The sequence below is a fragment of the Arctopsyche grandis genome, chromosome 1 (assembly GCF_051622035.1).
Source record: "Arctopsyche grandis isolate Sample6627 chromosome 1, ASM5162203v2, whole genome shotgun sequence".
Taxonomy (NCBI): Eukaryota; Metazoa; Arthropoda; class Insecta; order Trichoptera; family Hydropsychidae; genus Arctopsyche; species Arctopsyche grandis.
In genome coordinates this window covers 1,667,377-1,692,868 of record NC_135355.1, presented here as the reverse complement: position 1 = coordinate 1,692,868, position 25,492 = coordinate 1,667,377, and the positions used below count along the sequence as shown (strand labels likewise).

The window sequence follows — 25,492 nt, the reverse complement described above, 5'->3', positions numbered from 1 at the left end:
TTGTCAATATAATAACAACAAAACAAATTTTCCAGCTTTAACATGTCCCAAACAAGTGGCACACGGCTTCAACGCTTCGGTGTTAGTTTGATACAACCAAGTCCTAAACCGTCATATTTTATGTTATAAATTAACGCAAATCAGACTTAAATAAATGTATACTATTATTAACTGGCTATAACCGGCATTGCCCAGGCGCGTGAATGCTGAAAAACCTTTTAAAACCTGTCTATGGTCTAATTTAGAGTACTGTTAGATACTCGTAAAATACCAAAGTTGAATTCTCATTACTTACATACATACAAACATGCAAATATTAAAAGAGGATAGCCAAAATGGTTATTTTCAGGAGAGGTTATTAGCCTAAAACAAAAATACACACGGAGTTTGAACTTTTTAATGTTCTGTAACTCACAGCAGCATTAAAAAGCAGACTAGTGGTTAGTATATAATGTTTTCAAACCAAGTGGTCACGGGTTCAATCCCACCTGTTGCTGCTGGCCAGACCTTGGATATTATCCATTTCTCCAAATTTCAAGTTTTTAGCACATTGAATTTCGCTGATTTGTATAAAATGCTGAAAATTTAACCATATAGGTCTCTGTTAATGTTAATTGATATTTGTATTTGTCCTGTATAACACTTAATAATACTTCTGTACAATTTTTGACCAGATACGTCGTGTTTAAGAGGGCTGGACAGCAGCGCCTTGTCCATACAAACGTACTATACTTCTCACTAGAGAAATTATTTTTTAATATGCTATGGATATCCACCATTGGGGTGCATCTATCGTTTTATTTTTTTGATTAATTATTTTTTATAGGAGCTAGGAGCCGCCAAACATCTATAAAATCGCCTCTTTTTTACACCCACGAAACGAGTTCAGCGTGCTTATTTAACGGTCGATTTAAAAAAAAATACGAAAATAGATGCACAGAAAGTATCTTTCTCATACCGATGATGAAATTTTTTTAAAAATTGGTCCAGTTTTGGAGGAGAAAATAGGAGAATACGAAACTTTAATTTTGTCAATTTAAAATACGTTTTATCTGGTCGAAGCGCAACTGTCGCATTCACTTAATATATATATTGATATATATTGTCGCATTCACTCAATATATACATACACTCAATATATATATCGAAGAAAGGAACGGTAACAAAATTAAGGTTTCGGGTGTACAGCCCTCTTAATATGGGTGCATATCTGTTAAATAAATAAATGTAACTGATATGTTTAGCCACAATTCTGTTGTCTGTCTGTTTGTCTGTCTGTCTGTCTGTCTGTCTGTCTGTCTATCTGTCTGTCTGTCTGTTTGTCTGCCTGTTTGTCTGTCTGTTTGTCTGTCTGTTCGTCTGTCTGTTTGTCTGTCTATTTGTCTGTCTGTTTGTCTGTCTGTTTGTCTGTCTGTTTGTCTGTCTGTTTGTATGTATGTCTGCTTGTCTGTCTGTTTGTCTGTCTATTTGTCTGTCTGTTTGTCTGTTTGTTTGTCTGTCTGTTTATCTGTCTGTTTGTCTGTCTTTATCTGTCTGTTTGTTTGTCTGTTTGTCCGTCACGTATGCCTTCCTATACCATTCAACCGATTGCTATGAAACTTACAGGAGTTATTGTGTGTATGCCCGCGATTGTTTCTGTAAAAAAAATGCCCGAAAACGGGAATGAAAACGGAAAAAAACGGGAATGAGTGGCATTGCAACGCAATAATTTCAAATGTTCTCGCGTCTCCACCTGCGTTGTTAGGGTAAAATAAACAAACAATTGAATAATTTCAAATGTGTTTGCTTCCTGCGTTTTTCCGACCAATGGGAACGGGAACGAGAATGGGAACGGGAACGGGAATTGCATGCGTTACTGTGGCATTGCAAGGCATGCAGGGTTCAGCTAGTAATAAATAAATAAACATTTTCTCACTCTTACGAACAAGCTGAGTATTGTCATATGTACATATATAAGTTGAGTTGTTACAGCAAAATAAGTAGTCAGAAAAATAGAAGAATATATTACGCCTCGTTCGTATCCCTAACCATAATATTATGTAATAGGGTCTGACTGGGTAAATCTTTGAATTAAATACAAACCGGTCGTTACAATTTCGTTTCTGTTTTTTTTCCGTCCGTAAGGCGACGGCCCAGGGCGCTCTGTTTACCTGTGGGGTGCACCGTATAAAAGTAAGTGAAATAAACGGGGGAAACGGACTCGAACCGGTGAATTTATGGTGGAAAGAATGAATTTTCCAGAGGGAGAGGCGTGTGAACCTGCTCCATAAATCTTGGCAAACGCGGCCAGACTATTAAGGTGTTGATTTTGGCCGGTCAGACCACCTCCCAGATCCGCTTAATACCAAATAATTCAAGAACCACCCGCATGAACACACCGACGAAAATAAAGAGCAAATATCCTTATGAACGTGCGTACATATGTATCATAATACATATGGGCCGAAAGTTTGGAATCAATTTTATTATTTTTTATATCATCAATAGCTAGTTTCATATATAAATAGCTAATTTGTATACAACTGCGTTATTCACTCCAATTTGGGAAACCCTTCTACACGTTTGTTTTTTTTTCTAATGTTCATTTTGTTTTTCTATATACAAGTTTTTTGTTTTCTTATGGTGCCCCCCTGAGCCTTTGCCCTCTATTTCTTCGCCCTCGGCGCCCCTCTAAGCCTTTGCCCTCTAGGACTTCGCCCTCGGCGCCCCCTGAGCCTTTACCCTCTAGGGCTTCGCCCTTGGTGCCCCTTGAGCCGAGTGCCTAATCAAATCGGCGCCTAAATCTAAGACTTTCTTCGAGTATATTTTTTATTCCGTAATATTATATGATGAAATTTATTAAAATATCATACCGTGCTAATTATAAAAATAAAATTGTATACATGATGCCTCGCATGGTAAAATTAAAACATTCGAGTTGTATTTTTTGCAAACAATAACGAACAATAAATACGTGAATTTTAGCTCGAAAATACGATTTATACATAAATATTTTCATGCATTCCTTAACAATGTAAATTGAAAATATATATTTTATTTTGAAATTATTTTTGAAGCTAAGCCTCTCTACGGACATTTATTTAATTTTGCAGACAAAATTCTCTGAATCGGCCAAAAAAAATTAGAATTATTTTTTTTTTATTTCTAATAAGGGAAAGCTACAAGTTTTAATAAAACAGTGAAAAATCCTAGACTAAGTCGGGATAAAAAAAACCTAGATTAATTATTAAAATTGAATACTATTTAAAACATTATTTGTATTACGTTTCAAACGCTTTCTTCGTCTTCTTTACGGTGAGATCAAAATTAGATATGTATTTTTTCTTATTTATTATTATTAGAAAAACAAATTTTAATAATTAAAATCGTTTTTTGAAATATTTCGTTAATATTTGAATTTGTCTTCCATGATTTACGCAAAGCCAGCCTATTTCATAGATTTAATTAAAAATAATGGGTTGCAACGTTTATTAAATATGTTTCTCGTAATAGAATACATCTTATTACAAATTCCATCAACATTCAAATGGCCAGACATCCCTTTGAAATTATTTATAAAACGATTAGCCGAGGAAATACGATGGCACAGCTCGTTACGACCAACATCTGCGGGGACCTCAACTCACTGTTAAATTTTCGACGCTTAAATTAATTAGTTTTAATTAAGGATCTAAAAAATGGTCCTCTTTAAATTAACCTTAACTCTAAGTGCGTAATTAATTTGTTTATTGCTCTACAGTTATTATTTATAAATATATACATGTACGTTAGTAATAGTTGAAACATCCACTTTTGAACTATAACATTACTTGGATCGAAATGGATTTTTCTTATGTGCTTTGAAAGCATATTCAAATATTGGTGACAAACAATAGGTAGGATGATGGAACATTGAAATTAGATAAATTGGCAAACTCTGATAGGAAACAGTCGACTTGAAGTCGCAAATATCCATATCTAATTTTGTGGAAACGGCGAGCCGGCGTTGAAACGATTCAGAGCAAACAAATGGACTATGACTGTCATTGTTCATCCCACCATTTTTCATTATTTATTTACTTTTTATTTTTTTACATATGTATATACTAGGAAGGCCTTACAGGTAAACCCCAATGCGCCTTCCTGGCCAATTACAAATTACAACTACAATTACAATAGAGCATTTTTATTACAAGTCTTTGAATTACAAGACACTGAAAACTCGCAAATTAACGAGACATCTATGAATCGTAGTGGTGACATAGTAGGTAGGAAGGATTTTTTGCCAATTTTTAAACGGGAACCATTTCAACAATGAAATCAGAGAAAATTGGCAAACTCTGATAGAAAACAATCGACCTGGAGTCAAAAATATCCAAGTCTGACCAACAGCACTACTCAGAAAAAATTCAGAAAAAAATATTTTTCAATCGAGGTCAGCTCATGGGATCGAACCCGGCGCCTCGCGGTGTTAAGCAGAAGCTTAACGACCGAGCTATGCAGTTGGCTATTATATAATGTTTTTTCCTTATTATTTTTGTATAAATAATATTTTTAAAAAAATTTCTGCCAGCACCGTAATCCCGGTATTCAGACTAGTTTCAGCACCAGGATCCCGGGATTGGAAGCTCTAGCCATAGCCCATGCGATGATATTTCATCGGGCACAACACTAGTAATAATATATGAACAATAAAAAGCTTTAATAAAAATTATCTACATACATTTAAGGCACGTTAAGGATATTAATAAAAATCTAAATTTTAAAATAATATCCCCACCTCTTTTAAAGTAAGTGACATTTTTATTGGATCACTGACTATGCGGCCATGATGAAATTTATCGTCAGAGACACTGATATGTATATTGTTATGATTAAACAGAGTGTGAGGGAATGGGATCAGTGTTGGTGATGTCTCCAGGGCAGCGTCGTCAAAATCAAAGATGGTTTTTGATATCTTCTATGTTTATTTATTTAATGTGTTACAAAGGTACGACCGACATGGGTCATATGTCTGACGACAATCAGCTTCGTTTGATTAGCTTTACGGTTTTTTAAAAGACGTGTTTTTATTATGTAAGTGGGGGTGTTCTTTCTTTAAATTCCGTGGCATACCTAATCATCGGAGCAGTCGCAAGGACATCCCTAACAATGTCTGGTGACTTTTTTTTGTTGATGACAATGTTTCGGACATTGAAAAGAAACATTGGCCTTGCAGATTTCTACTGGACAAAAGGGTCTTTCCTTTGTCGCAAAAGTACAATGATGCAATTTCTAAATCAATTTAAAAGCTTTCGCCACTTACGAAAAGGTAAAAATGTTAAATGCGTTGCAATTTGTTTAGTGGCAAAGATTTAGAAAAAATGCAAAAAATACAGAATAAAGCTATGAGAGGTATTTTGAATGTGAGTCGATTTAAGAGTGTTGGAAGTATGTATGTTAGATGAATTGGGATGGATGAGTATTAGAATTAGTCTAAATATTAGTACATTGTCTTTTGTTTATATGTTAGATCACAAGTTATTGCCTAAGTACTTTGATGATTATATAATAAGGAATAGAGATAAACATAGTTTTTATACTAGAAATAAGGACAAACTGGTTGTAAGTAGAGTAAGAAAAAATAAGACAGCTGGGGGTATTTTTCACAGGGGTGTGCTCATGTATAATGCCCTCCCTGAGTGCATCAGGTCTGTTAAGTCCATGGATGCATTCTTGCGAGGTGCGAAAAGACACCTCTGTGATGGACAGTACATATAAGTTAATTATAAATTTTAGAGTTAAGTAATTAAGATTTATTTTTAAATTAGCTTGATAGGTAAGATAATATATAAATAAATAATATCGGTTAAACAAAAACTGTGTATTGAACTTCAAGGTTTTAGAATTTCTATTGGAAATTCTAAAAAAACATGGTAAATGTGCATCTTGCCCTTGACTATTGTTTGGTTGGATTTATTTAAATGTCTCCAAGTGCAAGGTTATGTGTTACTCCAGATCCAGATCCACCCCCGATCGTACCTTTTCATATCTTGTTGGTAACTTTTTATTGAACTGGATCGATTCAACTGTTGATCTTGGGGTTGCATTCCAGAGTGACCTAAATTTCTCTGTTCATATCGACTCTGTGTGTTGCTCTACCTCGCGAATGCTTGGGTTTGTCTTTCGTAATTCTCGACACTACCATAATCCCGCTGTTTTGAGATTGCTGTACAATGCTCTAGTTAGGAGTATCTTGGAATACGCCTCTATGATCTGGAATCCGTACACTAAGTCTCTATCTGTGAAGCTTGAACTTGTCCAAAGACGATTTCTCAGACTGCTTTATAAGGAGCAATATGGGATTTACCCATACTTATTTCCTTCAAAATTCGTCATGGGTATGGTCGGCTACACTTCTCTTGACCACAGGAGGAGTGTTGTCCTCATCAAGTTCTTGTTTTCCATATTTAGAGGCTGTATCTCCTGTCCGTCTATCCTGGCTGAGTTGGGCCTTCATGCTCCAGAGAGTGTGATATGGACCTGCCATCGTCCCCTTTTTCACACTCCTTTGGCTAGAACTGTGGCTTTTAGTTATTCTCCCATTCCTCGCGGCCTCCGTTTCTTAAATTCACTGGATGGTGCCATTGACATTTGTCACGTCTCTCTTCATTCTCTGCACCACTTCCTAAGTTATGGAGGTCGCGACCATTTAGAAAGGTTGAGTTAGTGTTTTTTATTATGATTTCATGTTTTATTTAGTTATCTCTTCCTTATGTAATTTGTATATTTGTATATATAATTTATTTATTTAACTTGTATTATTTCCTTTTGTACTTCTTAATCTTTTTAGCACACTCGTCGCTTTGGAGCAATCTGTTAGACGAGTGTGCTTGATTAATTGATTTTGTAAAATAAAAAATAAAAATAAAAAACCTTTTATGCATTTAAAAAATATGTAGTAGGGTGTATAACAATATACAAATAATCTACTGGCCATTGTCATCTCGCCATGTTTCAAGCTTCAAAAAAGGCGTATTTAACGTGAAATGCGTCAGCGTACCATCACAGAGGGAAATCGTGGCAGAATACGAGAGGTTTTGGCGGATAAATTCGAGTTTCGTCTCACGCGCGTTGCAAAAGCGCCGCCATCTTTTCGAGATGGCTTGTCGCTGATAAATGGCGGCACATCTGCGAGTGTGTCCGGGCTTTTGGAAGATTGATGCAAACCTCAAAGCACGCCTCGCCGGCAATGACGGAGAAAAGCACTGCCATCAGAGGTGAAGGGTATGAGGGGGGAAAATGGGGAGGAAAACCCCGGTCGACTTAAGCCATGGACCGCAATCCAACCAATGGTCGCCACATCAATTAATCTTAGCCGGACGAGACCGAGGGAAAATATTTCCCGACGTTTGAGCGACTCGTTTACATTTAACTCTTCATTACTAAAATGTGTATTTATTTTTATTAATTTAGAATTTTGACCTGGGACTACGTCCGTTTGTAGGGCCTACTTATTAGCGACATGAAAATGTGTCGCCATTAAAATCGCTATAAATAACACTTCATCATAAATATGTACATATATGCTACTGCTATTTGCTTTTAAAGAGATTTTAATTAGTACTGTAATAATAACATTGTAAATAGGTTGTTGAGCTTTTTTTCTATTATTACCTAACAGGTAATGGTCCCAATGCTCCTTCCTGGTCAGAAACATTGTACGTTTGATACAAGTATTATAAGTATTATTTTAGCCAGCAGTATGGCTTAAGAGGGCTTGTCCATACAAACGTATTAGACTTCTCCCTTCCTCAATTATGGCACTAGAGAAATTATTTTTTAATATGCTATGGATATCCACCATTGGGATGCATCTATCGTTTTATATTTTTGATTAGTTATTTTTTATAGGAGCTAGGAGCCGCCAAACATTTATAAAATCGCCTCTTTTTTACACCCACGAAAAGAGTCCAGCGTGCTTATTTAACGGTCGATTTAAAAAAAAATACGCTGATAGATGCACAGAAAATATCTTTCTCATATCGATGATGAATTTTTTTTAAAAAATCGGTCCAGTTTTGGAGTAGAAAATAGTAGAATACGAAACCTCGATTTTGTCGATTTAAAATACGTATTATCTGGTCGAAGCGAAACTGTCGCATTCACTCAATATATATATTGATATATATTGTCTAATTCACTCAATATATACATATATCGAAGAAAGGAACGTTATATATGTTTAGCACCAAGTGATCAGTGGGTTCGATTCGCCATACTGCTAGTTAGATTTGGGGATATTTGTGACTCCAAATTGATCGTTTCTTATCAGAGTTTGCCAATTTTATCTGATCGTTGTTGAAACGGTTCCTCAAAATTGGCAAATAATCATCTTTCCTGTTGTCACAAATCTTCTGTATTTATTGTGTGTTTAATTTGTAAAAATTATGCACAAAATCAAAATACATAGATGGCGACTTATCTTTAAGTCGCCAAAGTTCGAGATTATTTTTCTTTTAATATGTAGAGCAAGAATGCTGATGCTTTAAAATAAAAGCGATTATTAACTTTAATTAATTTCACAATGCAGATTAAAATTTAAGGTGACTAAACTTTATTTATAGTATCAATTTTTCAGACACTAACAACTCATCTGTCAACAGATAAGGCTTTTGCTCACAACATAAGTCGAGTGATCCGAATTGTAATGGTCGTTGATTTTCAAGGTCTCAGGATATCTCAAGGTCAAACTGATGAGGTTTTGAATAATAAAGACAGTTAGAAGATGCAATTATTTATATGTAGGTGAGATTTGAGAGTGGTTCTCATTTTTTTTTCTATTCGTGACGTAACAGAGAGCGTTTACTGATTTTTTCACACTGATTTTTAGATGTAGCCATTTTAAACACGCACTTTTGTGAATTTTAAAGTGTTTTTGAATTACTTTTGAGTGTTATTCCACAAAATCGATCGAAACTTCAGAGAGTGCAGTGGCGGCTCGCCAACGGGTCCTTAAACGTGACTTGAACTTTGCCAGAGCACCTTTCAAACTTTCGAAACGTTCGAACGGTGAAAATTTTAATTTCTTTCTCAAGACAAAAGCTCTGTTTTTCTTCTGAAATTCCACGAACAACGCCACGCCTAATTTTAAAATAAATTAAAAATTAAATGAAAATTTCAGCAATACTCATATGTCTATGTATGTATATACAAGTTGAACATTGTATAGTTATTTTTGTTTTAATATAATTACCAGAAATTATGTATCCAAAAATGAGCACATAGAATGCCCCTTGTAACATTCTCATATTTATTGGCTCTAATTTTTGCAAATTTTCGTTTGAATTGGGTTTTGAGACTTTGTCCTCGTTTGTTCCCGTTGACCTAGCTGTAGAAGGTACTTCCATGCCGCTATCTCTAAGCTTCTCATATTCTTCTAATGTTATTTTAGTGAGAATTCCAGCTTCGAACAATTGCATGAGCCTTAAAAAATACAGATTTTTACAGTGAATCTATGGAAAAATTTTCTCATCGGTTTTTGTCCAGTTATAAAATCTAAATCTATCGTCTGGAATAAAAATATTATAATTATTGTAACGTATAAATTAGTTGATTGGTGCTAGTCGACCACTAAGGTCTCACGACCCATCGACCAATGCTTAAAGTACACGTTGTCTATAAATATTCGGCGGATTTGTTCCGTGCTTCATTCGGAGCTAGCTCGTTGACGGAACAATAATAAACAACCTCTATTAATACTCGCTGCGTCTTTATCTCCGATATCGGAAACCCCTCTACTCGTCCACGCTAAATTATTTTTATATCACTTTACATTATTTTTATAAAGTAACTAGTGTTGTGTGTCCGTTGATATTTCAACAGGTGGTTTCGGAAAAAAAAATAAACTGAATCGGGAATCGGAACTGAAATCGGAAAACTGAAAATAATAACCAAACCAAAATTGGTTTTTCTGAAATCTCCATACTTGTCTACGCACTCGCCACATACTCATATATCTACGTACCCACATACCCACAAATCCACAAACATTCCGTCCGTTTTTATATATATATATTATATTATCCTGACAACCTTCTTCAGAAGTCATAGAATATTTAAAATTCTGAATTCTGAATATTCTTAGAATTTATCATATTATTTATTTAAGTTTAGACTATTGTGGAATTACAGCCTACTGCGCTACAATGGTCGAAAATATAATAGAGGAGAGAAAAAAAATTATACAGACAAAAATACATAATAATAAATAATCATTAAAAACAATAGAATTATTTAAAGTAGATACAATAAAAAAATATCAAATAAACAGAGTACGTATGGAATGTCAGCATCAATATACATACACATAAAACAAGAACCAAACGTAAATACAAAACATCCTTGCGAGGCCCATATGGAAGAGACATGATCAAAATTCCACTCATACATCACATACAATTATAAAAAAAGGATTACATAATATTATATCATCAAATAGCAAATGCATTTCATTCTGTAAGCGAAAAGACTCCATACATTTATTTTGTATTATAATATACTTACACTTTATTGAAAATATTCAAATACGGACAACCCTGCTGCATAGCAATGGCCGAATATCTAGTATAGAGCTTTTCGCTCAATTGGAAACTCGAAACACCTATTGAACAACGAGAATTCAATAGTTTATATCAATAGTACCAGCGTTGTTCCAACCTGCCATCTTCTATACACGTACTTTGAACTACGCCATTGAACTTTTGAAGATAATGGCAAAAGAGTTGACAAAGTAAACCAACACTGATTTGAAATATGTATGTATTGAATCAAGTGTACAAACCGAATCTTTTAGAATTAAAAAATAGAGTCTCCCTGCCTGCCAGAAGTGCTACAGGAGAATCAGGAGTCTGTAGCATTTTGCGTACTCCCTGCTCCACAGATTTCACAGCGTAGATTCTTTGCCTTCGCATTAAATTCCATAAACGACCGTAAACTCCAGTTCCATTCTGTTAAAATTGTATGTTCGAGTGAAAAAAATTCATGCTTTTAAAAAGTTCCAGTGCTCAAACCAACCTGTAAAATCGCCAAAGAAGAGCTGTGCCTTTCGACGAAGAGGCTGTATCCTGAGTGAATCATAGCTCTCTCAAGTGCGAAAAGATTTACCAGAGGTGGTTCTCTGGCTGGTTTTGCCAAAAGAGAAGTCAAAGTTGCTGAATACACTCCAGCTAAGACGTAAGTAGCTGCTAGTGATAGTAAAAGTACTAAAGCTCTTGCTCTACCACTGTTCGAAGGAGAACGACCACCTGTAAAAAAACCCTGAATAATGTACTTTTTGTAAAATTTTTCTACCTACCGCATCGAAACGTTACTTTATGAATTCATTTTGGCTTAACCCTTTGGCCGTCTAATTCCAATATATCGCTGTATACAGTTTGGTTCAAGACTCCACCTGCCCTTTTCTACTCCTTGATATAATACTGTTGCGTAGGGGTGGATGGAGGATCCAAGTAAAAGGCCGAAGTCGTTTCACAGCATTTATTGATGATTAAGGAGATACACGCACTGGCAGTGCTCAGTCCAGAATGACATGATATCGCCTAGGTACCGCCTTATAAGGGGTAGATCTCTCAGGACGTCTAATCTGTTTACCTACTGTATAGTCACGTATTCGGATATGTATTCCCACGGTATGAGAAGTGCAATCATTGTTTAGCTTACTTGCACTTAGCCTGTCGCTAATCCTTGAACCCACTTATACCGGTCGCATGGTATGCACTTAGTTAATCCGTTAACAGATATCCGTTAACCGATAATCCTTGAACGGTCACACAGTCTCTGTGATTCTATTCGCTTAATCCGCGGCGTACGTAACAATACCAAGGGAGCTTAAATATTCATTTATTCAGGTAAACACCCATTTACTTTATTTTACACTACATAACCAGCAGCGTGGTTAGCGTATTATGTTTCGAGCAGAGTGGTCACGGGTTCAAGTCCCACTAGAGTCCCGCTGCTGGCCAGACCTTGGTCTGTGACTCTGGGCCAATCGTTTCCTTTCAGAGTATGCCAATTTTTCTGATTTTCAATAAATCGGTTCCTGTAAATTGGCAATTCCTTTCGAATCTCTATTGAAAATCTCAAGTTATTCATCTTTTTGATATTCGCCAATTTCTATAATAAAATTCTGCAAAAAAAATCTCCATAGTTGTCACTGTGGATGATGTTTGTATGAATTCGCATTGTATAAAATTCTTGTATTATATGTATTATTGTATTGTATCTATATTAGTACACTCGTCGCTATGGAGCGATCTGTAAAGGCGAGTGTACATGTTTGTTTGAAATAAAATAAACATTAAAAAATAAACATTGTACATAAGTATTGTAAGTATTTTTCAAGGCCAATTACAAACATCGACTAATAATCTATCTGTTTCAAATTAAATCAGACATATTGGCAAACTCTGATAGGAGACGACCGACTTTGGAGTCACATATCCAAGGTATGACCAGCAGCACTGCCAGGGATTGAACCCGTGACCACGCAATTGAAAAAAATACACGCTACCATTGATCTATGCTGCTGGTTTAAAGAATTGCATATATTTCTCCCCACTCAATAATGATTTTACGGATTTGCTGGAGGGATTTCAGCTTCGTTGAGGAGATTTAATCGATTCTAGATTGAAACCCTACCAGTGGCGGTTCATCCATATGGGCTTCGGGGCTGCAGACCTCCCAGTACAGTACATATGCATGCTGTTTTTGTCGCCAACATGGGCTGCGGGGCTGCAGACCTCCCAATACAGTACATATGCATGCTATTTTTGTTTTCTTTTGATCACCGGTTTAGTCAACGAGCTTCTTCCAATTAATCTCTACAGCCCCCCCCTCCCCCCCCTACTATGAATTCTCATGCGCCGCCACTGAACCCTACCAGCCACGTATGTATAAACAATCTTGAACAAGGGCTTTCACAATACTTCTACGTCCAAATAGCTTAAAGGTCTGACCGCACTATGCGTCAAACGAATGATCCGACACTTCACAATACTGTGTGACAATATTAGGTAAACCGCACTTGAAGGACAGCGATGCGACACTACGCAGTAAATTATGTCAATCATTCGATTGGTACATCGGAGCAAGATGGACAAAACGGACGCTATTATAGTATCTTTGATATGCGAGGAAGAAGAACAATCGATTAAAACCAAAAGATTATGGCTACATGCTATTTCAAAGTCACGATATGAAGAAGGAGAATAATTGTCGCAAGGCAACCCCCACTCAACGACATGTCGCGAACGACACCTTGGTCGGAATGTCAACTTTGACGCACAGTGTCGTTCTACATCATGCGACTGTCGCACAGTGCGTTATGTCTCATGCAATTTCATACAAACAAAATTTGGTCGCGTACTGTTGTGAAGTGTCGGATCGTTCGGTTGTCGCATAGTGCGGTCAGACCTAAAGTGGTCTTACTCTGTCTCAGGAATATGGAAGTGATGAACCAGACGCATGTGGAGAGAGTGGGAGCTGGTGGGGATCTGAGTGGTCTCCAAAGAGCAGAGCCCGAGGCTGCAGCCCAGAAAGTGGGTCCTGAAATAACCACCGTTGCCAAAACTGCTGGCCACACCTATGTAGAAGAATGGGTCTCAGATGAGCTGATGGATATTTTGGCGTGTTGCGATTGTATTACATGTATTTACTCGCCTGCCATTTGAAGGGCCTTAATAACGCGAACGTTTCGCTGAGTCGACGCGGCGCGTGGGTAATAAATGCCCCGCTGTCGGCCAAAGTGAAAACGGAAAATTCCACACCCAATTGTCTCTCCCACGTCACCGTCACGTCGCCAAGGAAGAAGTCGGCCTCCTGAAATTATTTTCATCCTAGAAATTAAACTTGGAGGGTTTCCCGAAAAGCTTCCCCCCCTCGTGAATCGAAAACACTCGAAGTATTAATTTAAACTTGAGCAATAAACCTAGAAATATGTTTTTCTTACTTTCAAATGTCGTTTTGATTTTATGAACAACGAAATTTGGAATTATTCTATATCTAATCTCATCTAATATATAATTTGGAAAGAGACTTTGTATATATGTATGTATCGGTCACGGGACCGAAAGTGAAACGCCCGAAAACGCAAATATCGGAAGGCAAAGATCGAAAATCGGAAGATCTTCGTGATCTACCTCCGTAAGGTAGACCCATGTCTGTACATATGTATCCTTGGTTCGTTCGTTCGTAGATTCGTGAGGTCATTGAACAAATGATTCGATTTATTTTTTTTTCGAATCATAGGCGCCGATTCAATTTATGTTTTAAAGGGCAAAGGCTCAGGGGGGCACCGAGGGCGAAGCCCTAGAAGGCAAAGGCTCAGAGGGGCGCCGATGGCGAAGCCCTAGAAGACAAAGGCTCAGGGGGTGCCGAGGGCGAAGCCATTGACGGCAAAAAGCTCAAGGGGCGCTGAGGGCGGAGCCCTAGACGGCAAAAGGCTCAGAGGGTGCCGAGGGCGAAGCCCTAGAAGGCAAAAAATTTAAAAATAAATAAAAAAAAATTTAATCCCTGGGGGTGCAGCCGCGAAGGGCAGAGCCCTAGGGAGCAAAGCCCTAGGCGGCGAAGGATCCAAGGGTGCAGGCGCCGGATTCTGGTATACATATAATTTCGAAAGAGACATTATATATGTTTGTTTTTTCGTGACAGTCAATTTAATAAAAAAAAACAAATGAGTATTCAAATAAATTTATATAGAATAAAAATATCGAAATAAATTTAATAAAATGTTTACTATTAGATGAGTCATGTTTAAGCGGTTTATATAATACAAATGCCGAGCGAAGCCGGGTAAAACCACTAGTTTATTATAATATGTAGTTCCATTTCATTCGACTTCATAGTCTTGATAAGTAGTAAATTGAAATCGAGTAAAAATTGAAATTATTTTTACAGAAGATCATAGAAACATACATATATGGATAATTTTTTTGCTGCATTTTTGAATTTTGAAAATAAATCGTTGAATATTGAGATGCTGAAAAACTCGAAATTTGGAGCATTTTATAAATCAGCGAATTCGAGATACTGTAAATTTTGCGAGAAACAGGACAGTGTTGCCGATTTGTTGAAACCGTTTCAATGAAATCAGATAAATTGGCAAACTCTGATAGGAAACGATCTACTCGGTGTCAAAAATATCCAAGCCTGACCAGCAGCGCTGCAGAAATACTTCCGAATAAGTTATTTTCAATCGAGGTCAACACAGAGTTTGAACCCGGGAACCTCTCGTTGGTTAGCATTAGCGCAAATACCGAGCTATGCTGCTTTTTCAACATTCGAAAGTGGAAACTCATTCTAGATACAAACATACATATGTATGTACATTCGAAAGAGAAATTCAACGTGGAATCTTCTTATTTTGCGGCTTTCGAATAAAAATGATATTAGTTGATTTCTCCCTACATATTTAAATAAGTGTTGAAAAGTTAAAAAAAAATATCATCATTCATAATAATTTTCCCACAAATCATTTGACCCATTTCTCAATATTTTTATCAGTATTTATAAATTATAAATCAAATGACGCACTTGCGATGTTGCGAATCGCAAACTTATACATCCACATTCAATATTTAAGTTCGATTTCGCAAATAATAAATGACCTTTCGTAAACATTTCAACCCTACTCTGACAATAAAATACACTCGGAGGAAAACTTTTCGTGACACCCTCATACAATTAATTTACTGAAATGAAATATGTATTTCATTGAAAATGTCAATTTCGAACTCTTCTTTGAATTATTCCGAGAACTCCTTTGAACGAGCCATTATTCCCGACGCCGGAACCCTGGCTGCGATCGGGAGGATCGAAATATTCATATCTAAACAGAAAAGTCACCAATAAACGTTTGAATTTAATTTGAAACGGCTAAATTACATTCCAACACACTTGCCTGAAGTTCAATTTCTCAGCTAAGAGTATAAGGAGTTTGTGATCTCTCCCACCGGTCACTTCAATCACGGATTTGTTGTACTGGTGGACGAAATGCCAAGGAGGTGCCTTTGAAAAATATAAATTACACTTACAAAGCTTAATAGCAGAGATTCTTAAACTCGATTGTTACATGAACCCTTTTCCAAATCATACTATGTAATATGAAGCACGCATATTACGTTAGGCAAAAAATCATGGTTTTTTTCGTATAGATAGCTTTTGTATACAGAATTGCGGTTTCAAATAAGTCAAAATTTGATACTTTCAATAACTGATCAGGAACTCTATGATATATACTACGTATGTACGTATCAGTGGCGTGCGGTGACGTGAAAAAATTATCGGAAGGCAAAGAAATAAAGTGAAATTATTTCTATTTTTGTCATACAGCCTTGTTTAATGTGCGCGCGCAGGATACGGGAGGAAAAGCCTGTTCCTCTTGTTCCTCTTGTATCCTGCTCGCGCAAATTAAGTGAGAATATACGACGGGGGTAGAGAGAGTTTTACCGCACGCCACTGATATATATACTAACCGATTTTCATGTGTATGCATGGTAAACGAACATTTTCGACTTTTTTACGGTCACCCCTTTTCAACTAGAGGATGCTGTCCAAAACACGATCAGTTTATTTTTTTAAATTTTATTTTACTCTTCCGAACATTGTCATATTTATATTTATTAAAATGTCTTTGATACGTTTTCGTTTTTGAATGAATATTCAACAATGGTGTGGGTTTTGGGTTCTTAACAATAATCTCTTTTTTATTATATGCTAGAGAAGTAAATTTCCTTTTTAGTACATTTTTAATTAAACAATTGCAATTATTATTAACAACGGTGGTAAATCCACTTGCATTGTTACTGTTGCTATTTACATATATTTAGGGCCACAATAAATAATAATTTAGGACGTAATAAATTACAATAAAACAATAAAAGTAAAAAAACTTAGGACGTAACGTATGAAATATCAATCAACGAATCAAGCGAAAGTCCATAGATACGCAAAAGAAGATTTTGCTTCCAGAGCAAGTGTCGCGCGAGCGAGACGACTGTAGAGTCGTCTAACTCATGCGTATACGCAAGAGTGACGGCTCACTTGTGCGCATGCGCAAAATATTTGTAGAGAACTTCAGCGTCCATGGTAATACAAGCTTGATGGGAAACAAGCACCAGTCGCGAAGACGACTGCGGCCTTTCAACTGGGATACTCTTTCATGTCAATTTTGGATCAGACAAAAGATCGCATATATCGTAATCACGTAATCAAAAATAAATTAAAGAGAAATAAAACTAAGAAATTCAGAAAACAAACTGTATGAAAAAAATTTGACGTAAATTTTAAGGGATGCGCAGCATCCACAGCATCCATGAACGGCACGCCACTGGTACGTATGTGTTTCTATAAACTCACAGCAGGTTCGTGTACCACAGATGAAGAATCATATTAAGAGTAAATAAATCTTTCTTTACTAAGTTTGAACACCCATAAAATTTGAATATGACAATGTTATTTGTTGGCTTTTTCTAGTTTAAAAAAAATGGGCAATTTTTACAGATTTTTGGCTTTTGCCGTCTTTAATTCAAAATCTAGTATTGTTGTGCCAAAAGTTAGCATTAGAATCAATAGTTAAATATTTTTTCTATTGATTGTGATGTTTTATTGCTTTGAAATATTTATAATTAATTATCTAGCGAATTTTGAAAGTGGAAGATATACTTTTTTTTTCGTAATATGATGAGCTAGTTTCGCAAAATTTTCCCTTCATCACGTTTATCAGGATTGGTTTTTTATTTCAATGTTGTTTGTTTTATCGAAACGTACTAATTCAAGCGGTAAATGATTTTAAATTGAGTTAAATTCTGTTGTTTAAAGAACGCATGGATGATGCAAGAGCGGGATAGAAAATGGAGATCGCATCACTCCATCTCACTCGCTCACGCTCACTTACGAACGATGATCGTCCCATCTAAGTCGTTTCATATTACAATTTGAAATCATTTACCACTTGAATTATCACGTTCAGATAAAATAAAAAATATATTGAGATTGAAAACCAGCCCTTATAAACGTGGTCATTTTTACAAACCTCCTTTACGTTTCACTTACGATTACAATTCAGGAAAAAATTTGCCTCTTATCCGATCGTTTTCATACTTTGCCATATTGCTCATTTTGGTCATCAATATAAGTAAATGGATCCTCCGCCATTACGATAGAGATAAAATATCGTTTAAGACGCGTTTAAAGTTTGCAAATTTGAAATCTGGGTGACGTATATGTAGTCTTTAGTTTTATACATAGATGGCGGTAGTAAAATAAAATTATTGGTATTTTTATTCAAAATAATAATTTATATATCTTATTTTGAACAATTACATCTCTTAAACGAGAGCAAGCCAACAAAAATCATTCAATGGGTCAAACTTAAGAAAGATAGATTTGTCTCCGCTCCGATAAGTAAATAAAAAACGAATGTTTTTTTTTTGCTCAGTGTTATCATTAGAATTATATTAAATTTGCAAAACATACGTGAAATACAGGTACTTTGAATATTTGACCATTGAAATTGTTGTAAACTGCATCAGCTGGAGGGAGAGCTGGTGAACTAAACAATCTTCCAGTCCACCAATTTACCATTTTTAATTGATTGTCGTACTTAGTTGATGCTTGATTATAATATATTCTGAAACTGAATCAAAATTTTGTATATTTAAATTAATTTCAATCAAACAGCTATAAAAATGAGACTCACACTCCATGTCTTGGATTGGTAACGGTTGAAATCTTCATAGGTTTTTCAATTGTACGCTTAAACTTTGAAGTGACATTATTTCGACCCCAATAAAAAAAGTAAAGTAAACTACGACGTATTACTTTATTATTTTTCAACTAAAATATTTTATTTAATATCAAGTTATTGCTCTAAAAAAATGTTCAAATTTAATCAAAAGTACTACATATAATACTTGTTCTAATAAAAGTTCACAGTCGCAAGGATCGCACAAGAACAAAGTCGTTACATCAATAGAATTCTCCATCGCTGTTGAAATGTAACTGAAATACTTTAAAGGCGGATGAAATGTATTTTATATTATATTAATAAATGTTAAAATATATAATATTATACCGAATCATTTTTATCCGAATGATTGAACGAAAATTGAATAGTCGTGATACAACCTTCGTGGAATTTTTTCGATATACGATATTTTCTAAAATAATATAATTAAATTGGTAAATTAAAATTACATTTTAAATATTACAAAATTACTCACATATGCTCCTCTTGCAGCCCATTAACAATAACAACTGTATTAATATTTTGACTTAGAAAAATATCTTTAAAAGCATCGAACACATTCGGATCGATTTCGTTTCCCTCAACTGAAAGGGAAAAATATTATTTTATTCATTTCGCTTTTACTAATACGAAGTTTGATGTGTAAAATCACCGAGCACAAATCTGCCAAAAGAGCCGAGTAAAAATATTAAGAAAAATATTGTAAACATTCTCAGACACACTGAAGCACACTGAAGAGTGTTCCAAATAAACCCCCAGCCCTTATTTATATGCCTGTATATAAACGAGCTTTAAATACTTTATTATGAACTGTTAACCTTTACATGATAGGTCAATTATAATTCCTTACGATGCATAAAGTTCGTGTGGTTATTACGTACTTTCCTTGCTTATGAAAATAATAATAACTAGAAAGGCCTTTACATATACCTAATACAATACATATACATATATATAATATGATATGTATATATGTACCTATGTGGATATTTTACATATATACTAGTTTGCTTCAAATTATCATACAAAGATAGGTGTAAATTACATACATTTAATTTAAATGATATTTTCGAAGTGAATAAGGGGAAACTGGAGACTATGCATGAATGGTATCTCCAATGAAACTATACTTACAAAAGCGCATAAAATCATATATATAATATTGTTGCGTAGGGGTGGGTGGAGGATCCAAATAAAAGGCCAAAGTCGCTTCACAACATTTATTGGGTGATTAAGGAGATACACGCACTGCCAGTGTTCCATCCAGAATGCCCTGGTATGGCCTAAGTACCTGCTTATAAAGGGCAGGTCGCTCAGTGCATCTTCCTCGACACGTTTGTTTACCTAACGTCACGTACCAGATACGCAGTCCCACGGTCTCGCGCTGTCAGTTCTGAGAACTCCAGCGGGAGTGCCGTTACCGACCACTAAGTCCATTCGGGGGTCTCCATTGTTAGCCGACAGCACTTAAGTCTGGAGATAATCCTCGAAAACCAATTATGATGGCAGCTCCTTTTAGCATTTGCTTCAATATCACTATTGTATGTGCCTGTGTGTGTAAGATAACGCTCGCCGTACTATAATAGTTGTTTCGATTCGACATAAGTAAGTCACAGTTAAAACACTGCCAACAAAACGTACGAATATGATACGAACATAATAACAGATCAACAAAAAACTAAATTTCATACATATGTACATACTGCTATGTATGTACATATGTACATATGTATGAAATTTACGTATTCGAAATTGAATAATGTATGTATGTTCGATAGTATTTAGCGAAATTAGCGATTTCGAAAGAGATCTTTATAATTAATGTAAAATATTGAAAAAGAAAAAACAGTGTTTTAGCTAAGATGTCTCTTTAGAAATCTCTTAAATTTAGTCTCTTTAGAAAATTAAATAGCAAAATTGTTCAAAAAGCAAAATTTTCAAAAATAACCATAGAACGGGAGATGTTAGTGTTGTCCAATAGTCCCCCCCCACTAATCATAAAGTGACTTTTTTCAATTGTGAATCGTAGGTATGTAAATTATAAAAAAAACTTGTGTTATTTTGTATTATGGAGGAAGAACGAATGAGACGACTGGCATGTTAATGCACGTGTTTATTATATGACAGCTGAAGACAGAGTGAGTAGCAGCACTCCGAACCCAGCCGGGTTGGTCCCCACTCGCAGGAAGGCAACCAAACTCGACCATGTCGTATAAGCGAGCCGCCACAGTATTTACAATTGTTTATTAAATAACATAAATATATAATATTTACAAACTTATACAAACAAAAAATATATATTATACAAATATATAAACAAACATTTATTTACAAACTTATACAAACAATCAAGAAAAAAAGTAAAACATTTTAAATGGGTACTCTGGCCACAATGCTAAATCCATACTCTTTGGGAGCCATTACAGTATCATTTTCACCTTTACTTCTTCCTCATTTTCTTTTTCAGAAAACTGTTCTTCAGTCCTTTTAGGAGTCTGTTCTTCAGACGTTGTATGATGCTGCTCATTAATTTTTCCAAAGGTATCTTCATCAGTTCTTCTACAGGGCTGCTTTTCGATCCTTTTCATTGGTTGGTCTTCGTTCCATTCAGAGAGCTGCTCATTAGTTCTTCTACAGGGCTGCTTTTCGGTCCTTTCAAGAGGTTGGTCTTCGTTCCTTTCAGAAGACTGTTATTCTCCGATATTCTGCCATTTTTAATGTAATTAGTTAGCGAATTCTTTTGTAGCGGTGAAATTTATCTAGAAAGGCCAAACAATCGACGACGACGAGAGCAATTATTGCAAAGCTTTGTACTTTACATAAAAAAGTAGTCGTAAACTCCAATATTTTATGGCAAAATGCATAAGAATTTCCCAATTATAATTTTTCTCAGAACGATTTGGAGGCCACAGATATGCGCCAATTATGCTGTTCGATAATCCGCCACTGATAGTAAGGCAAGTGTTAATATATTATTTATATCATAAATATTTATAGTTTAAAAAAAGCGTTTTATTGCATTTTTTCCCACATTTATTTCATTTTACATTTCAACGTAACAAGGATCACAATTTATTTGTTTTTATTCGCATCTCTGTTTGCAAAAGATCAAAAACGCTATGGTCCATAAGCAAGACGTCACGACCAAATACGAAACGTCAAATTTATAGGTTAAAAACCGTGTGTGAACTGTGAATGACACTGAACGTGGCCAAATTGTACAATCTACAAAGATAATTGTAAATATTCGATTCAATTAACTAATTTAACTAAACGCTTGCAAAATTCTGCGATCAACTTTGTTTGTAGGCTTCAAACCACTCGATTGCTTTTTATTTATCTTCGAGGTTATGATCAGGAGTTTCATTCGAAAATATTGTTCAAGGTCACTCGGTAATGCTAAAGGACTAAAAATGCAAGAACTGACCCCTCCAGAACACGTCCGAGGAATGACATCACTCGAACGGAGCCAATTTTCAATCACCGCCACAGTCCCGACACTGCAATTGAACACGAACAATATAAAACCTATAGTAAAACATCTGAAGCAGTACTTTTTAAAGTTGGAAAACTTCAAACCGATCCAACAGAACGGAGACGACGATTCGAAAATCGTTTATATGCACCCAAAGTGTATTAGAAACTGGACCGACTTCGATCCGAACACTGTGACCGAATTAGAAGGATTAGGATTAAACGAAACACACTTTCACAACCAGGACATCACTATAACGTACGACAATTGGAAATGTGATGAAATTTTTAAAGCAATTCTACCGGTCGGGAAAGAAACCCCTTCTGGCTATTCTCTCATCGGACACATCGTCCACTTAAACTTGAGAGAAGCTCATTTAGAGTACAAAAAAATCATAGGCGACGTGCTTTTAGACAAGTTGAAGAATTGTGAAACCGTCGTCAACAAAACGAATGAAATCAGCAACGAATACAGAAACTTTCAGATGGAAGTCTTATCCGGGAAGGACAACTTCGAAACATCCGTCAAAGAAAACGGATGTCGGTTCGATTTAGATTTCTCCCAAGTGTACTGGAATACTAGACTGTGCGCCGAACATGAAAGGATAGTCAACTTGATACACAAAGGAGACGTTCTATTCGACGTATTCGCCGGAATTGGACCCTTCTCCGTGCCGGCAGCCAAGAAAAAATGCACCGTATATGCCAACGATTTAAACCCCGAGTCGTACAAATGGCTAGAACACAACGCAAAAGTGAACAAAGTACAAGAGAGATACTTTAAAGCGTTCAATTTGGATGGAAGAGAATTCATCGGGAAACATTTCGCCGAATTTCTAACGAATCTGAAAGACAATACCGTCTCTTTTAATGAAAACAATCAGGTTCACGTCACGATGAATCTACCGGCACTTGCCGTTACTTTTTTAGGTGCTTTCGTCGGAATTATTAAAGATGTCGATGCCGGTGAAGGATTTTTGCACGGTAGAAAGATTGTCGTTCATGTTTATTGCTTCGTCGGGGGAGATTTTAGCAAAGATGCAGCTAAAGATGAGGCGAAAAAGACAGTCGAATCCAACTTAGGATTCTGTTTGGATGATCGGCACGGAGTTCATTTTGTTCGGAGTGTCGCGCCTAACAAGGACATGTTCAGAGTGAGCTTTTACCTAACGGATGATATTCTCCTCGGTAATGTGAATAGTAAGAAAAGAAAGCATTCCAATTCGCTAGAAGATGAACCTGTGCATAAACATTAGTCCATTTACATGTGTTTATTTTTAATGTTGTCCTATAAATTTATTAAAATACTTGTTTGAAACGTAAATTAGGATGTTTTATTTTAAATGTTAATTTATATAGGGTTATTGCTTACGTAATATTTGCTTCATATCTATTCAAAACCCAAACAAGCATTATCTTTTATTGAAGTGTTAGCTTAGTAGTCGCGGTGGTGAAATCTATCGTTTGTTTTGGAAAGTTTAATAACTTCTGCTCGGCCTCTGACGTTCGGTTACGCATCCTGTATTCGTATAATGTCTGTATATTAGGGATTGCATTACTGATTTACCGGTAAATCGTCAAAATTTCGCCATCGGTAATTACACTATTCGACAAATGACGATTTTTTTTTGGTTCAGAGCCGAGATATGACTTTTCTTATAGATCTATGCACAGTGAACACAAATCTGGTAATACAAAATGTTGATTGGTTTGAGATTCGGAGATATATGTACTTTTTAAAATCGCGCGATTTTTCTATATCTTGGTGTTGTTCGGTCGATGTCTCAAAATCTGTCCATTTCCTGTTCAAAATAAATTTTGGAATATATAGTCGGGTATTTTATCTTTCATTTATAGTACTTTTCAACTTTCAAATCTCTCTAAGTAGTCGTCCAGTTTAAATCAAAAGTCAAAAGTACGTATTTTCACTTGGGATTTTTTCCCACTGTTAATACTATTTTATATTGAGTATTTTCTATTGAAACATGTTTATTGGGATAGTGTTCTGGCCACACTATTTTTTGTTTTCGTTTAAAACGGTTAATTGGAAGTGTGCTGAATTTTAAATCGGTAAAATTGCGAACTAAAAGCTCGTACTAGTATTTACACGAATCTGAATTGAATTAATAGGGATAATATATTAAATTGTCTTTATATGAGAATTAAATAAAATTCCACTTAGAAAAATCATACATATTTCGACTATTCGTTTATTTTATCGGGGTAACCTAGTTATCAATAGAATTTTTGTTAGAATAGTCAAAATATAATTTTTTTAAGTGGAATTTAATTTAATTCTTATATAAAGACAATTTAATATATTATCCCTATTAATTCAATTTAGATTCGTGTAAATACGAGTAAATACTAGTACCAGCTTTTAGCTCGCAATTTTACCGATTTAAAATTCAGCACACTTTCCAATTTAGCCCTTTTAAACGAAAACAAAAAATAGTGTGGCCAGAACACTATCCCAATAAACATGTTTCAATAGAAAAAATTCAATATAAAATAGTATTAACAGTGGGAAAAAATCCCAAGTGAAAATACGTACTTTTGACTTTTGATTTGAACTGGACGACTTCTTAGAGAGATTTGAAAGCTGAAAAGTACTACAAATGAAAGATAAAATATCCGACTATAGATTCCAATATTCATTTTGAACAGGAAATCGACAGATTTGTTTTTTTTTCAGTATTAAATGTTCAAAATGACGAAAATTTTGAGCGGGATGAATAGGAGGTATGCAAGACAGTGTACTTATCATGTTTATCTTTTTTTAATTTTGTACAGCATTAACGTAGTAATAATAACTCATTGTAATAATTTGTAGCGAGTTGTGAACCAGTTTGATAGTTCTACAATTTTGGCACCATTGGTGCGTTCGTAAGACTGATGCATGCCTAAGAGTGGCAACACAGACCAACCAAGTCGTAAAAAATACAATCAGACAGTTGTTTCGATTATGATTATTAATGATTACAACTGTAATAGTATTGAATACAACCTTTATTTGTCCACATCTACAACTTAAACAGCTCAGACTACGAACGCTTCGAGTCTCTGTTCCTCTTAAATACTACTATTTTCTTTACGACTATGACTACTCTCTTGCTTTGTAGGGTTATGAAGATATATACATATTGTTATTTTATGGTGGCATCGTCGGCCGCCGAAGTCTGCTTATTATATAAGTCATAAAAACATATTCATAAACGGTCTTTATAAAAAAACATTACAAAATTATATATTTAC

General features: G+C 35.4%; 2 protein-coding genes across 4 annotated transcripts; one reads left to right on the top strand and one right to left on the bottom strand.

Annotated features, from left to right (window-relative positions):
• Nucleotides 1-8,482: 8,482 nt before the first annotated feature.
• LOC143923156 (ionotropic receptor 40a-like) lies at nt 8,483-19,341 on the bottom strand. Its single transcript, XM_077446700.1, has 14 exons — nt 19,239-19,341; nt 19,091-19,175; nt 18,930-19,025; nt 18,716-18,852; nt 18,493-18,652; nt 15,917-16,023; nt 15,751-15,844; nt 13,678-13,836; nt 13,447-13,600; nt 11,035-11,264; nt 10,802-10,967; nt 10,525-10,621; nt 9,215-9,444; nt 8,483-9,102 (listed from the first exon to the last, which is right to left on the bottom strand). The coding sequence occupies exons 3-14, from the start codon at nt 18,999-19,001 to the stop codon at nt 8,915-8,917; spliced, it is 1,794 nt and encodes a 597-aa protein (XP_077302826.1). The 5' UTR covers nt 19,002-19,025; nt 19,091-19,175; nt 19,239-19,341; the 3' UTR covers nt 8,483-8,914.
• Nucleotides 19,342-21,882: 2,541 nt separating this feature from the next.
• Nucleotides 21,883-23,559, top strand: LOC143923131 (tRNA (guanine(37)-N(1))-methyltransferase). 3 transcript variants are annotated; one of them, XM_077446658.1, is made up of 2 exons: nt 21,883-22,002; nt 22,073-23,558. In XM_077446658.1, exon 2 carries the CDS (start codon nt 22,114-22,116, stop codon nt 23,491-23,493), a length of 1,380 nt encoding a protein of 459 aa, XP_077302784.1. In that variant the 5' UTR covers nt 21,883-22,002; nt 22,073-22,113; the 3' UTR covers nt 23,494-23,558. The 3 variants fall into 3 exon arrangements, with proteins under 3 accessions (XP_077302784.1, XP_077302792.1, XP_077302801.1); XM_077446666.1 differs by having other exon boundaries at nt 21,901-22,002; nt 22,149-23,559; XM_077446675.1 differs by having other exon boundaries at nt 21,924-22,068; nt 22,149-23,558.
• Nucleotides 23,560-25,492: the final 1,933 nt, after the last annotated feature.